Below are 15,832 nucleotides of genomic sequence, written 5' to 3' on the forward strand. Positions count from 1 at the left end.
GGATTGTAAAGGCTAAGCCTTTACATTTCTAAAGGCGTAAAATAGTAGTATTTATCAATGATAACTGGAGAAAATGGAGTGTGTATTTAGAAGAAGAGGAGTTGGTTCTTATAGACCGTTTATGCACTGGGAACTTCACTGCCCCAGCTCCTGTGCAGGAGCACAAATCAGGGGCGGATGACGTGCACCAGGCCAAATGCTCCCCCATGTGGGGGCAGGAAGAGGTGGGGCAACCTGCCACGATTAAAACTCCAGCCTGCAGGCCAGCATGAAACCTCCAGTGCATAAACGGTCATATGCTGCTTTTCTCTACCCAAAGGAGTCTCAAAGCAGCTTCAAATCCCTTCCTCTCCCCACAACAGACACCCTGTGAGGTCGGTGAGGCTGAGAGAGCCCTGATATTACTGCTCGGTCAGAACAGCTTTATCAGTGCTGTGGCGAGCCCAAGGTCACCCAGAAGCCCTTTCACTCTGGACTTAAAATGACAAGGGCGTTAAAATGCCTGATTGTCTTCCCTTGTATGATGACAGGAGTCTTTTTCCAGCCCACCACTGTTTCCATGCTTCCCTTCCTCCTACGTAGCAAGCCTTTACTACCATGGTGCAATTGACAAGGAACCATGGTTTTCATCTCTATGCTGAAAGCATTTCTATGAACAAGGCTTCAAAGCCCTGTCAGTTTTAGTACAAGTCTTCAGGGTTTGCACTGGCAATTCAGACTTACACATTACATTTCTGCTTTTGGTGGAGGGAAGGGCAATTTCTTCTTCTCATGGCCAATTGCCCCTCCCTGTTGTTCCTCATGCTATTTGGGGGGATCCACCACTGCACAGGAGCATGACAACCTGGAGCTCATTGGGAGGGGGCATGTGGGGAAGTTGCTTTCCTCTAGTACAGCTGGGCTTCATTGCTTTGGATTCAAGCCTCGATATTCAATTAGAACTGTACATTCCAAGATCAAAGACTGTCTGTGAACGTTCCAGATTTCCTGGTCCGCCCGCCCGCCCGCCCGCCCGCCCGCCCGCTCGCTCGCCCGCCCGCCCGCTCGCCCGCCCCTCTCTCTCTCTCTCTCTCTCTCTCTCTCTCTCTCTCTCTCTCTCTCTCTCTCTCTCTCTATCTATCTATCTATCTATCTATCTATCTATCTATCTATCTATCTATCTATCTATACGGCCTTCCAGTAAGGCTCAGGGGAGGGGGGGAGGATAAATAAAACATAGGGATATACATTGCTCTGTGAGAACAAGACTATCATGACTGTGACTAGCCCAAGGTCACCTAGCTGGCTACATTTGGAAGAGTTGGGGAATCAAACCTGCCTTGCCAGATTAGAAGCTGCTGCTCTTAACCACTACATCTAGAAAATGAATGGCTTTTCTTTTTTAGTCAGGGAACACAGAAATCACTTGGTACTCATTGCATTAACTTGTAACTGTGGAGATAAATTGAAAACATTACATGAGATGTAAAGTCAATGGAGAGCAGGCTGGATAGTTTTACTTTGTGTTGCATTATTTTATGCACAGTGACTTGCTGGTCCATTTGTCGGATACTTTTCTTCAGCTATATAATAACAATAGAAAGGTGTTTACAGCTGCACTGGTGATAATTACATGGATTGTTGTTTTGGTTTTGAATCTTGCTTTTGGCATAGCAAGCCAGTAAACAACTTTTTTCCTAGTTGCATATTTGATTTTGTTGTTGCCGTTGCTTAAATAAATAACTACAATGTTATTGTGCTTCTTTCTCCACATCTACCCTGTACAGTAAGCAGTGTTCTCCGTGTACTGCACTAGTGTGCACAATAGTCAAATACAAGCTCACTCACGACTTTAGTGCTAGTGGCTCTTTTGGCTCAAAAAGTCGAATTTTGCTCACAATACAACACAGCTTAGAGGAAGCATTGCTAGAGAGTACTCAACAGCCTTTCATTGGGGGATATTTATATATATACCCAGACAGAGTCATTTCTCACTAGTCCAATCCATGGAACAGACATTTATCAAGAAATAGATTCTGACTTCACCTGCTCAAGGTGAACCTTATTTAAGCTCTCTTGATAGAGCATTTTAAGTGCGTACCCTTAAGTCATGGCAAAATGAGATGTGACATTTTGAGCACAGGGAAGTGCCGTGCATGCTACACAGCGGCAGCGTTTATGATTATGAGGGCACTGCCTAAGTAAACCTTTCAAAATGGCAAAAGAACAATCAATCAGTGTCGGATTGGGGATGACACATGAAAGGGGAGTTGCTCTTGAAAAGCTGAATTCTGCGGCAGAGGGTACTAAAAGTTTTACTCTGCAACAAGCATGGGCCACATTAAAAAAAAAACACCTACCTATGAAAACTTCCTTCATTCTATGAAAACTTCCTTCATTCACACAGCATGGAGTATCTATTTGTGGCTCTCACAAACACATTAGAAAACAACCTTTACTGCGCAGTTCTGGCATTCTAAGGCCTCTGTGGTCTGCTTAGCCCTGTACTGATGGTGATGGAGAATCCAAGGTTTCTGCTCCTTAAAGGGCATCATCACATAAACTTAGACATGTCGTCATTGGTACAGCAGCAGTTAATTCTTTAAAAGGTCATCGCCAGGAAGCCCATTGTTATTACCTACCCGTGACTTTCAGTCTGTCGGCCCCAATGACGATCTCTTCTTCATCAGCAGAGAACAGCACCCGCCCATCTTCACTTGAGCTCACTTCAAATCTTTTGCATTGGGCTTCTACTGCATCGGCTCCTACAAGAGAGCAATCAGAATCTGAGGTTGGGACTCCAAAAGCTCTGAGCACTTCCATACCTTCAGGGGCCCATTTCCAGTTTTTACTGAAGGTCCTAATGGCTTTGAAAGTTAACTGCAGACTGTCCTTCCAGCAGGGGTTTGGGAAGAGCAAGAAGGACAGTCTTTCTTTCTTTCGAGGTTACACATGCTGTGCCATCTCTCTATAGATTTCCTCAAGGTGGTTCACAGACTAGAATAACACAACAAAAAACAGCAGCCAAAAAAACAAACATTAAAAACAAGCCAGGGTTGTTAACAGCCAACATTGTGTAGTGGTTAGAGCAGCCTTTCTCAACTTTTTCTACCATTGAGAAAACCCTGAAACATTCTTCAGGTTTTGAGAAACCCCAGAAGTCGTACAATTGGTCAAAATATGGTTGGGAAGCACACCCACTTAAGATCCCCCTCTTCCTACCCCATGCAGGGCCCTCACTGGCAATTTGGAGGGGGTGGGTGGGTTGGGGGTGGGTGATACGGCCATATCACCTGATAAATGTTTCACAATTTTTTATTTAAAAAAAAATATTATAATTAATTAATTCCCACCCATTCAGGAAACCCTTCCTGGGCCATTAAGAAACCTCAGGGTTTCATGAAACCCTGGTTGAGAAAGCCTGGGTTACCGTGTGCAGCTATTATCCAGAATACCTTAGTTTGAATCCCCATTCTGCCATTAAAATTTGCTGCATGATTTTGGGCCAGTCAGCATAACATACCTCCTAGGGTGGTGGTTGTATCCATAAAATCAAGGGAGAATGATTTTGTAAGCCTCCCAGGCTCTCCACTGGGGAGAAAACTGGTGTATGAGTAAATATTAAATAAATAAAACAGCATAAAACAAACACTAAAAGGATATTCATTCAATATCCTCAAGTGGACCTTAAAAACAACTTTAAAAGGATTTTAAAAATCACTAAATTAAGAAGCTATACAAAAAGAGATGTTTTAGTCTAGCCTCTAAGGGAAGGGAAGGTAGACGACCCTTTAGAAGAGCATCTCCATGAGACTGGGAGTCAGGAGCAGCAATTAAAGGGTTTGAGTGCATGAATCAGCTTTCTGCAAAAAACCTTCTGTAGGGGTTCTTTTGCAGGATGGAGGCTATTGCACCAAAGGAAAACCGCCTTTTAGCAGAGCATTCCACAGGGTCCTACCAAATGAGCTACAGACCCATGCATTTCAATCCCATTCTTAGCAGAGGATTTTAGGATCATGTGTGGGGAAATTAAATACTTGACACTTTTATTCCTGAAGGCCATTAAAGATGGATTCTTCAGGTAATTAATTTTTTCCCCTCTCCCTGCAAGAGAGACCTATTGACATCGCTAGAGCTGTACAAGAAGAAGTGGTTCATAATTGTAGCTTAACTGCCTTTGGCGCTTGTTGACTTGTGCACAGTGACTCTAATCAAGAGCTGTTTTGAGTCAGATCAACATATAAGTTGTATGGGGGGGGTGCTACTTTAAACAAAAAAGATAAGCAGCTATTTCATAACAGAGAAACCTCAAAAGTAATTTGCGTATGTAAGAAAGAACTCTGTGGCACAGCAGTTAGTGCTCTGGATTAGGGCCGAGGAAACCAAAGTTCAAATTCTTTCTCAGCCAGGAAGTTTACTGATGCTCCTATGCCCATCAGTCTCCTTCAGCCTAACCTATCTGTGTTGAAGACAAAAGATTTAAGGAGAAGGCGACAACAAGGATACTCAAAATGCAAAGGATCGATACAGTTAAAGGGAAAGGACTGTTGACATTTATTTTTTTGCATTTCAATATCAATCAGGGTGGCTTACAACATCAATCCAATCCAATTGAACAATTGAAAACATGTTAAAATATTCAAGGATTAATTATTAAATCCGATTTATCTTAAAACCCAGGGGATCATTACCTTCTCGCCTGTGGGAGGGAGGGTGAATAAAGTGCTGGGGTGAAATTAACTACATGGCACCTGGATGTCATTGTCTACATAGGAAGCCAGCTAGTGTTGGTATTTCTATGGACCTGGTGGAACAGCTTTATCTTACAGGCCCTGCAGAAATATTTTAGGTCCCACTGAGTCCTGTTCTCCCTCGGAAGAGCTTTCCACCAGGCTGGCACCAGGGTGGAGAAAGAATGGCAGATATAGCTTTTGATTTCTATTTAATGCCTTTCACACATAGGATAATATCCAACCAACTTTTTTTTTAAATAGATGTATTAACTGGAGAGCAAAGCATAGCCATGGCTCCCTGTTATATATACATTATTATTTGCCAATTCAGGCTTACTGCTGTGTGATGTGAAGAATGCTTCTTTCTTTAACCTCTTAAATGGGACCATCCCTTTGTTTGCACCACTGTTTATACAGCTACACCTGATTTCCGGATATGAATCTTCTTCAGAATACAAGCACTGAGAATGAATGAGCCATAACTATTTCATCCTTGGTCCTCCAGAAACTCCTTGTTATCCAAATTCATTGTTTCAATCCTCATGTAGTAATATGTCAATGTCCCAAGCAAATATCAGTCCCATTTATCTAACCAAACATTCTAGATACACCCCAGCACTTCTTCCATTGTTTAAAGGCTTAGTATAACTCCCGGAAGCACAAAACAAAAACCTTACTTTTTATCACTGAAGTGTTTATACGGATTTTGTAAAATATTTGCTGCATAATACAAATAGGCTGCTATATGTAATCCAAGACTGAACAAGAATGGTACTATTTTAAACTACTATAATTTAGAGGTCATTTTGCTATAGAGTACTGCAATATCTTAGAGATGAATTGATAATTAAGATCTGTCAAAATCCCAAATAACTGATTAGTGATTTTTAAAATTTCTGCAGAAAAATAATTGATATTATAGAATTTCACACATTTTTTGTCACCTAAGTCAAAGTTCTTGAATTGTCAGCCTCCTGGATATTGGTGTTCCAAATAGCAGAAAGCTTTAAGCAAAACTATGACTATGAACAAGCTTTGGACAGCTGGCAAATAACTAAGAAAGTGATTCAAAGCAGAGTTACACCTTTCTAATTTCAGCAAAGTAAACTGATTTAGAAGGGGATAACTCAGCTTACAATGGCACTACAATTCTTGTTTGATACACTATTTATGCACAGATTCCTCTCCATGACAGATTCCCTCAACCAGTTCTTTTATTTATGACTTCTTTTGATTCTTTTTTTTAAATTTAAAATTGAACCTTCAAAGTAAGTTAGTCAGGGATAGGGGCCTTAGGTAACATAGTGTTCTCCTTCCTGTCTTCCCATCGTGTGTCTTTTATGTAACCACAACAAGGGGACGAGGGTTGTGCATTGCTGATCACATGAAGAGGGTTATATGCATTGTGTTTATGGTATTGCAAAGAAAATTGGGAAATAGCAGGACATATACAGAATGCAAAACAATTTCCAAGAAATTTGATCAAAGTTCTGTAGAGGTAAGTGTATCCCCAAAACAAGGAAAACAAGAGAATCTGTCATATTCACTTTGCTGGAAAACATCCACAGTGCAACTTTTTAAGCAAAAAAAAAAAGTAGGTTAGTGATACAAAGTGCAGAATATACAATATATGCAGACAAAGAAAGAATGATGACTTAAGAATGCTGCTAATGCACACTCATCAGAAATAGTAACTATGAACCACTACTATAGCTAGCCAGCTTCTTCGTTTACCAAATGTGGCGATAAAGTTCCCAAAAGGAAAATCCAAACAATCGCTCTTTTCCTAAGCTGTACAGGAAGCTGGGGTAGAGGAGCCATGTTTTGTGTATGATAAGTGTGGGCTCCTTGGTATATGGGGCTACATTTTTTCAGTGACTCCTACACAACTTGCTTGTCCTGCAAAAGATATTTTTTATATTTACATTATTATGTGTATAACAGTGCAATTTAGACCACTGAAGAAGGGCCTCTGGTTCTGTGGTTATTATATAGGCATCAACATTACTGGGATCCAGTAATTAATTGTATTTGCAACTTACACTTGTTGCTGAAGACTATGTTTGGAGCTTTTCTGGGTGTTCTATGTTGTTTATAACCTTAAATGTTTGTGCATTGTATAATAAGTAGTTGTATTTTATTTCATGTTTCAGCTGCTCAACTTTTTAGGTTCCTTTTGAGGTTGCCCCCCCCCTTTTTTGTTGTTTCATAAGAAATAAAAGTATGCTGAAACCTACAACAGTGTTGTCATCAAAGTGTAAGGCTACCACCCACAGAAATCCAATTCCATATGTCCATGAAGCTCATTTTATGATTTTTGGGCTGTTCACTTGCTTTCAACCTAATTTACCTTTGATCCTTCTTGGAGAATAAAATGAATGGGTGAAGAACAAAGTCTGCCTTCTTAAGTTCCTTGGATGAAAAGTCAGAGCTGCTCATGAGGGTGTTTTAGAAACATTTTTTAAAAAAATTAAATGTCTCTTGACTCTCCCAGCCCTGGAGTTAGGACTATGCCTTTCAGTAACACCGTGCTAATGTAGTTTACAATCATTCCTGCTTTTTGGATGATTAAAACATTAAACTGGGAGAAATAGGTAGAAATAACAAGAAACATATAACACATTTGGTAGCATGCTTTGCAACAGATTTTGACTATTTGGAAAATCACTAAACTGGGAGAGAGAGAGAGAGAGAGAGAGAGAGAGAGAGAGAGAGAGAGAGAGAGAGAGAGAGAGAGAGAGAAGTTACTTGAGCTGAACAATGAAATAAAAGCCGAACAATGAAGAAAATGTAAACAATGAAAATTGTTATTGAAAACTGAAGCAAAAGGGCAACAAGTTGAAAAATGAAAAAGGAAGCACAGCGTGCACAGACAGGGATGAGCAAAAGAAATGTAAGCATATAGAATTTTCTAGGTACATTAGATCTGTTGACATGTATCCCTTTGTATAATACTTCCATTGGAACATGGTTTCTATTTTCAGAGGGGAGCTGATTTCTGATGATCCCACCTCCACTTGCAGACACCCACACTGGCCTGAGGCTCACCTGACCCCATCAATTCACAGCCGATTTAGGGCAACCCTATAAGGTTTTCAAGGATAGGGATGATTGGAGTCAGTGTGTCATTGCCTTCCTTGGCATAGTGACCCTGGAACTCCTTGGCTGTCTCCTATTCAAATATTAACCAGGGCTGACCCTGATTAACTTCCAAGACCCATTCCTATACAATTGGAGCCCACAGTTCATGGGAATAGATTCCCAGAGGAGAGCAGCGCTGAATCTGCACTTACTTTGTATATTCCGTTGTGGATCCTGCTGAATCCAGATTGATTTGAACTTGGGTCTTCCCAAGTTGCATTCAGTGGAGACAGCAGGGACTGAATCGACTTGGGATTGGAATAAAAGCTCCTTGCAAATTCAGCACAGGATAATACTGTCATTAGAATCTTTAGTAGATGCTGCAAGGGGACAGACTGCAGGCATCTTGGAAAAGGGCACCTGGGGTTGTATTGTCTTTTGATTTTCAATTTGAATGCTTTAACTGTGATTTATGAGCCACCTTGAGCCACAAGGAAAAGAGGGCTAGAAATATTTTAATAAATAATGAATTAAATGAACAATTTAAAAATGGCCTTGGCTACAAATTTGTCATTTTAGAAGATGAAGGAAAACATTCACCCACAGACACCTCTTTTTGGCAAGAGCAAGAGAAAAAGCAGAAACATTCAGATGGCCATGTTTTCAGTAAACAAGAAAAACAGATTTGATGCAATGAGAAATTCTAGAGCTTGGAGGGGGAAGGGAAGGTGGAAAATAATTTTTAGGCAGATGGAGGAGGGAAATAAAATTGAGGATGCTTGCAGCCCAGCAGAACCTCTGAAGTGATATTTAATATTCCATTTTGATTTGCATTCCTTCAAATGCTTTAAAAACCAGCAGAAGCAAGAGAAGAAGTGAAACGTAATACGGAGATGCTTACTGTAAAATGATGATGGGTGACTATTTCCCAGGCATGCAATCATTACCATTTCCAAAGTTTTTAATCTAAAGTTAGTCTGAAGATCACATATTTGTGTTACTAGAAAAATCTTAACTAGAAACTGTAAAAGGCAAAAAGAAAGTAGAGTAGAAGTCAGAAAGGAGGTGTAACCTTAGGGACTAACTGTGCACTGGGAGGGCAATGAATACGTTTCATTGGGGTCTGACAGGGGGATCAGCCCAAAGTCTAAAACCATTACCCTGTACTGATCAATGCCTGTCTTTTCAGAACTAAAACCAACGTATTTCTTATACTGCTCATTAAATGGGATGGTGTGAATGAAGTCCTATATGGTAAGTTTGTACTGGGTCTACATAAAGTATGCCTGTTCCCTGAACATTATACACAAAATGTGTTTTTCCCCCAACTTCACTGTTGTTCATATACTGACACTGAAAGAGAAATGGGTATAGCAACAAGGCTAGGCTTGCTGCCTTGCTGAAGTAGTTAGAGTGTCAAACTGGGTTCTTGGAAACCCAGGTTCAAATCCTCGCTCTCCCATCGAATCTTGCGAGTGGCCTAGGGCCCCTCACAGCCTCTCAGCTTAATTTACCTCACAGCTTTGTTGTGAAGATAAAATGGAGAATAGGAGATGTAAGCTGCTTTGAGTTCCCATTCAGGGATAAAAGTGGGGCATAAATGAAGTTAGTAAATAAACTAAAAAAAACCAACAACAACCCTGAGAGTGCTACTAAAGGGCTTTGGGGTGTTTTGGTCAAAATATTAATTTGGAAGGGGGAAGGGAAAAGATAATAAGGAAAAGTCAAGGGCAAATTTAATCCACACATGTCTTGTCATGAGGAGAATCTCCACCTTTTCCCATTTCATCTAGAGCAGCAATAATTAAATGTGGACATGTGGCCCTCCAGAGGGCAACCTACATTTTGTGGTGGCATTCAGAACATTTGGGGGCAAATAAGTTACACTTAGAATTTTAGGTGGTTCCATTACCCACCTTTACATTGGCTTCTAACAGTGCATGGTGGGGAGTTGTTTTATACTGCTCACTCCATCCTGAGGATAAAAACCCTGGATCCTAGATTCCTCTTAGAGCGTCTTTAAAAAGTGGTACTGACATTCATAATGTGAACAAAGTTCACAATAACTTGTCGAGGCTTCCTTCCACTGCAATCCAACCACTGCAAAGGAAGGGTAAGGCAGCAAAGATGGTGGCACAGATCTCATCTTTAAGGTCTAGATACTTAGACTACATTGGGGATACTTAGGGTTGCCAACCTTCAGGTGGTGGCTGGAGACCTCCTGGGATTATAATTGATCTCCAGGCAACAGAGATGAGTATATTTGGAGAAAATGGCTGTTTTGGAATGTAGGATCTATGGCATTATGCCACATTAGTCCCTGGCTTCCCCAAACCATGCCCTCCTCAGGCTCTACCACCAAATCTCCCAACCCAGGGGTGACAGGAATCCTTGAAAACCAAGTTCTCAGTGTCCTTTGGCTCATTCCCAGGAAGCAATGAATGTTACTGACTGCACAAGTATTCAGACTGGACCACCCAAACTTTAACAATAATTACCACCACCGTAATCCTTTGTCATATTCTTTCCTTATGCACACACTCTTTGCGATTATGACTTTTGGGAAATGGAGAAGGAAGAACCTAATGGAAAGGTTGGCAGGAAATTCCTCTGGTTCCACCAGCATTGTAAATTCCTGGAGAATTGTTTCAAGTTATCTAGAAATCCTTGGGTATAAAAACCAAGCTAAAACCAAGGGAAGTTTGGACACAACTAAGTTCCATCATGATCCTTTTTATCTGGGTAGATTAAGTAGCTTTAAGGAAGTTGCCTGTTTTGGACATAGGGAGTGAGAACATAGAAACAGCATGTTCAACCCCTCCAAATTAAAGTTTGTGTAACCACTTGCACAATACAGACAGAGAAAGGTCAGATCATTTTCCATACTTAGAATTTTCCAGTTGAACATTCATTAGCTATCAAGATAAAGGCTGAGATCTCCACCTTTAAATATAATCATCAATTCTCAATTGTTTTGCAAGTGTGTTACAATGTTACTAAGATACCTTTTGAATTGATTTCCTTGATTTCTGTCCATTAAGATTTGCTGATTGCAAGCATGGCTGAAAACAAAGGCATTTAGAGTAATCCAATATAATAGGTGTTAGGTCCATAACCTTCCTGTTCTACAGTGGAAATCCATGACTGATAATAGGCTATTATCTGCATACAGAATCTATTCTTCAGATCCCACATAAACGGTGATATTATTCATTCTTATTGATATTTCCAAGGGCTAATGAGAAGAGGGGAAACAATATATTCTCAAATGAAATATATACATGAACAATGCACATTTTCTAAGTGCTTGCTGATAGTATTGGCCTGGAAATTCTGGGCACAAGTGCATACCCATATACAAAGGATTTTAAAGATGTGTTTGAAACCTGAGCCATTTTTGTTGGGTTTGATTGATAATGTACTGGAAAATAATCATGGCACTCTTTTTAGATATATGACAATGACAGAAATAATTCTATATGTACAGAACTGTAAAAACACAAATTAACCGACAATAGAATTTGTATTGTGAAGTTGTTAGAACTGGCTGAAATGGCTAAGCTTACTGCTTTGATCAGAGACAAATCAACAACTATCTTTGTGACACACTGGAAAGCTTTTATTGATTTTTTACAGAGAAGGGGAAAATAGATGGACAATCTGCTGACTTGAAGATTAAAGAATGTAAATCTTTGTGTACAACATAATGAAAAGGGACTAACGATGAGAGGGTGGACAAGATTTAATTTGGTTAGAGGTAAAATAAAATAATGATGGAACCATATTGACTAATGTAATCTTATCTTATAATGTAAAAGATATAAGATATCTGTGCTTTGTTCTTTTTCTTATAATCTCTTTCTTAACTGTCCTATTCTATATTACAATCTTGACTAATTTCACCGTGTAGATGGCATTCGTTTTCAGGAATCTTTCCCCTGGTAGTACTATGTACTCATTGTATAAATGTTTGCCTTCATGTAGTGAATCACCATTCCCCAGTTCCTTATGCAAAGGGCCTTCTCATGAAGACAGGGATATGCACCACCGAATGCCCTCAACTGACTGCTGAAAGCACTTTTAGAGTAGTTGCAGGTTCATAAATGAAAGCTTAATCCCAACAAGACAGAAGTATTATTGGTGGGCAGAAAGTATGAACTGAGATTTAAGGTATCACCCTTTTTTGGGGGGGGGGGGAGAGGACTGCACTCCACTTGAAGAAATAGGTACATAGTCTGGGGTGCTCCTGGACTCAGGGCTACTACTAGATAAGCAGCTGATTGTGCCAGCCTGTAATCCCCACCAAAACACACAGCTTTTCACAGGATTCAAGTATCCTTTCCTAGGGGCACCTTCTGGGGGGGGGGGGGGAGGGTATTGTTGTTCTCTTTATGGACTTGTATTGCATTGTTTTATCACATTGTACTGTACTTTTTTATTCTTTTATTGTAAAATGCCATGAGCTGGACTGGCTTTGGGAGTGGTGGGGATAAATATAAATACATAAATATAAATAAACTGTTCCTTACTCTTTGGTTTCCCTGATCATTCAACACCTTGATTTGTTGTTCTTCAGAAAATGGTAAACATGAGCCTGTATTTTATATTTTTCTATTAGTGGATGGACAAAAGCATTCATTGACATTACTTGAGACCGTTACTACAAACCTAACTCTGATATGAGCCTGTAGACCTCCCCCAGCCCAATCATGCAACTTCATGAATCATGAAGAAGAAGAACACTATTTCCAAAATGCCATAGTAGGGTCACAGCCAAACTTGCAGCCTCAGCTAGTCCCTCTTGAAGGGCATGGTAGAACTATCAGTGCAATCCTAAGAATACTGTTCTGGAGCTTAACAAAATTGAACAAGTCTGAGCAAGATTCTCAGTAGACATTGGAATGTTATAATCTTGCATATGCCCAAACAAATAATACAACAAATGTAGTAATTGTTGTGTACATGCACCCAAAAGCTCATACCTTGAATAAATCTTTGCTGGTCTTAAAGGTGCACTTGGACCCAAATTTTGTTTTGTTAAAGAGAGTTGTTTACGTTTGTATGCAATACAGTAGCACTCCAATGTGAAGAAAACCTTTCAAAATCAGTGGTTGCTTTGGAGGTGTGAAGAATCAGTGACATGAAATATGCTTTAATAAAGAGTGAACCCTTGACGGAGTCTAAACTCAGTGTTTAAAATTATAAAGCCAAATTTGTCTCATAGGATGCAGGACTCAAGCTAGTATTGATGTGCCTTCATGTATGATTAGCCACCACAGGGCTTTGCAATATTTCAGTAGATTCAACAGCAATATGAAACAATATGAAATGAATTATAAATTGATTGTGAGCATGTGAAACTTTTAATTATGTTCCTGTTACATTTTTTAATGCATGCATTAAAGAAAGAGTCCAGAAGGAAAGAGATACTTAAAAGCACCACCAACATGTAATTCACACACACACAAAAACAATCCTAGAATTTATTTTAATAAAATATTATATTCAGTGCAACAATATATATCTAAAATATACATATATATTTATACAAATATACCTAGTGTGTTTCAGGCAAATCCCCATTTTCTATCAGTCTCAAAATAAGTATAACAACATCGACTCAGATTTGTATTCAGGTTGCTTCAATAGGGCATACTTCCAAGAAAATGGTCTAAGGATTGCACTGAACTTCACCTTAAAGAATTGCAGTATCATTCTAAGATGACACTATTACCACTTTGAGAGGATAAATTACAATATCAGATCAAATATTAGGGATTATTTATCATTTCACATCACAGTGTATTTTGCTATATGACATCAGAGTGCATGTGCATGGAGTTCTTGTTACTGCTGTTAACTTGATACCATTCAGTGGTAGTGGATGCATTAATTTCTTGAGCACCTGCTTTCTAGACTAGTTAGATTAGGGTTAAAGGCATGCTTCTTGTGATGACAGGGGTTGAAACCCATATTTATTTATATGCTACAATATTTTTGTCATATCTTGAATAAAATTACAGGAAACTAAAAGGGTTAGAATTAGATTGTCTGGTAGGAATACACACCCAGCCCCTCCCCTCTGCCACTATCGTGCTTGCACCTGCCGCTAGGGTTGTTGGATTTGAAGTCCCAGCTCCCCCTAGTAGCATCTTTGCAACAAAGGCCTTTCACTTATTCTCAGGTACGCCTATAGTGGACAAATGTACATACTGCATGCACATGCAATACATCTGTTTGTAAGCAAGAGGCAGCATGAATTTACTTTACAAGTGAAACCAAGAACTAGTATGCATACAAACACACGTTAAAGTAAACATATATACAATCCATGTACAGTGCATACTTAATTTTCCTTATATGTACATTAAGTAATTCCTATGTTACATCAGCACACACAGAGCTACACTTGTAATTTAAACCAAGTACTGGTCCTCAGTTCCATTTGTAAAATAAATGCACATTTCTTATGGACAGTTTTATGCACATATATACAGGTGTTGCATGCAAACAGGGCTTAAATGTTCTGTGTTCTAACTGATATGCAGGACCAGATATTGTTGCTGACATAATATATTTTTGTTTGACAATAACACCAGAAATTATTTTTTCCTCTTCGCATGACTTTTAAAAAGATTCTATAAGTTGGTTAATGTTAAAGGTAAAGGTATCCCCTGTGCAAGCACCGAGTCATGTCTGACCCTTGGGGTGACACCCTCTAGCGTTTTCATGGCAGACTCAATATGGGGTGGTTTGCCAGTGCCTTCCCCAGTCATGACCGTTTACCCCCCAGAAAGCTGGGTACTCATTTTACCGACCTCGGAAGGATGGAAGGCTGAGTCAACCTTGAGCCGGCTGCTGAGACTGAACTCCCAGCCTCATGGGCAGAGCTTTCAGACGGCTGCCTTACCACTCTGCACCACAAGAGGTTCTTTTGGTTAATGTTAGTTAATCTTTTTAAATGAGTTGATGGTGGTGTGGTACAACCATAGCTTTCAGTGTCATTACATATTCATTTATTTTTGTCTTCATGTCATTTTGGGTGAAACAGATTTGCAGGATTTGATGCAACACCCAACAAAACTTGTTTTGCAGGGTAAAACAATTGAGCACACAATCAAGGGCAATACCTTCATTCAGCCAGTGTCCATGTGAATGAACAATTACTTGTTCTTCAACCATAGTTTATTAAAAATATTTCTAAAATCCATAACACCATCTACAGACCATCAAACACAGTACCCCCGTATCCTAAATGGCAGTCCTGAGGTTAGATGTACTCAAGCCTCCCCCTGGATCATTCTTTCTAGCAGCTGTCATTTAAATCTGGACTGAACTCAATGGGATATGCAGTGTGGCACTTCCAACAGCAGGTATATTCTTAAGAAACAGGAAATCCAAAGAATTCTGAATGACTCAGGAAAGATTCCGCTTCTGCTTTGCTTAGAAGTGCTGAACACAGCAGGAACACCTTTGCCAAGTATCTTGAGAAACCATAACAAAATTGAGCGGTGGCGGGAGCTCGAAGAGGTATATACCTATTCGGGCTCAGTGGCGGAAGTGGAGCATGGGAAGGATTAATTTTGGGGAGGCCAAGCTTGTGCGCTGTCCTCCCCTAGATTTGGGGGGCCCTTTAAAGGGCTGTGTGGATGCAGAGCCTGATTGAAGGCTAGCATTTCCGGGGGGCAGGAGAACCCAACAGAGGCTGGTGCCCAGAGGGGTCACTCCATGGTGCCCCCCCCTGTTTCAGCCTGCCATTATGTCCGGGTTTTGGGGCTGGATAGCCAAGGCAACCCGTTGAGGGGCAGGCTGTGGTGGGCTTCCTTGTGGTAGGGTAACCACAAGATGGCATGATTCTCTTCCCATGCTTGCCACGCTCAATGTTGAATAAAGGCTGTGGCCAAATATTTTATGCCAAAATTATGGTTGTCAGTGTCGTCATTAGATGGTCAATATCCCCCTGCGAGGCAAAAAGCCCCCAAGACTTATCTAAGGGGGCCATTGCTGCTGCGGGGGAGGAACGCCGACAGGGACCTGGC

At 40.2% G+C, this 15,832-nt stretch overlaps 1 protein-coding gene across 8 annotated transcripts in view; it reads right to left on the reverse strand.

The window, feature by feature from the left end:
- SGCZ (sarcoglycan zeta) overlaps positions 1–15,832 on the reverse strand; it is a 629,523-nt gene that overhangs the window by 65,204 nt on the left and 548,487 nt on the right. For all 8 annotated transcript variants that reach the window (XM_077302072.1, XM_077302077.1, XM_077302076.1 and 5 more), the window contains one exon: positions 2,622–2,744. In XM_077302072.1, coding sequence (XP_077158187.1) covers positions 2,622–2,744 — 123 coding nt within the window. The remainder of the gene's footprint in view (positions 1–2,621; positions 2,745–15,832) is intronic.

This window comes from Paroedura picta, chromosome 10 (assembly GCF_049243985.1).
Source record: "Paroedura picta isolate Pp20150507F chromosome 10, Ppicta_v3.0, whole genome shotgun sequence".
Classification (NCBI taxonomy): domain Eukaryota; kingdom Metazoa; phylum Chordata; class Lepidosauria; order Squamata; family Gekkonidae; genus Paroedura; species Paroedura picta.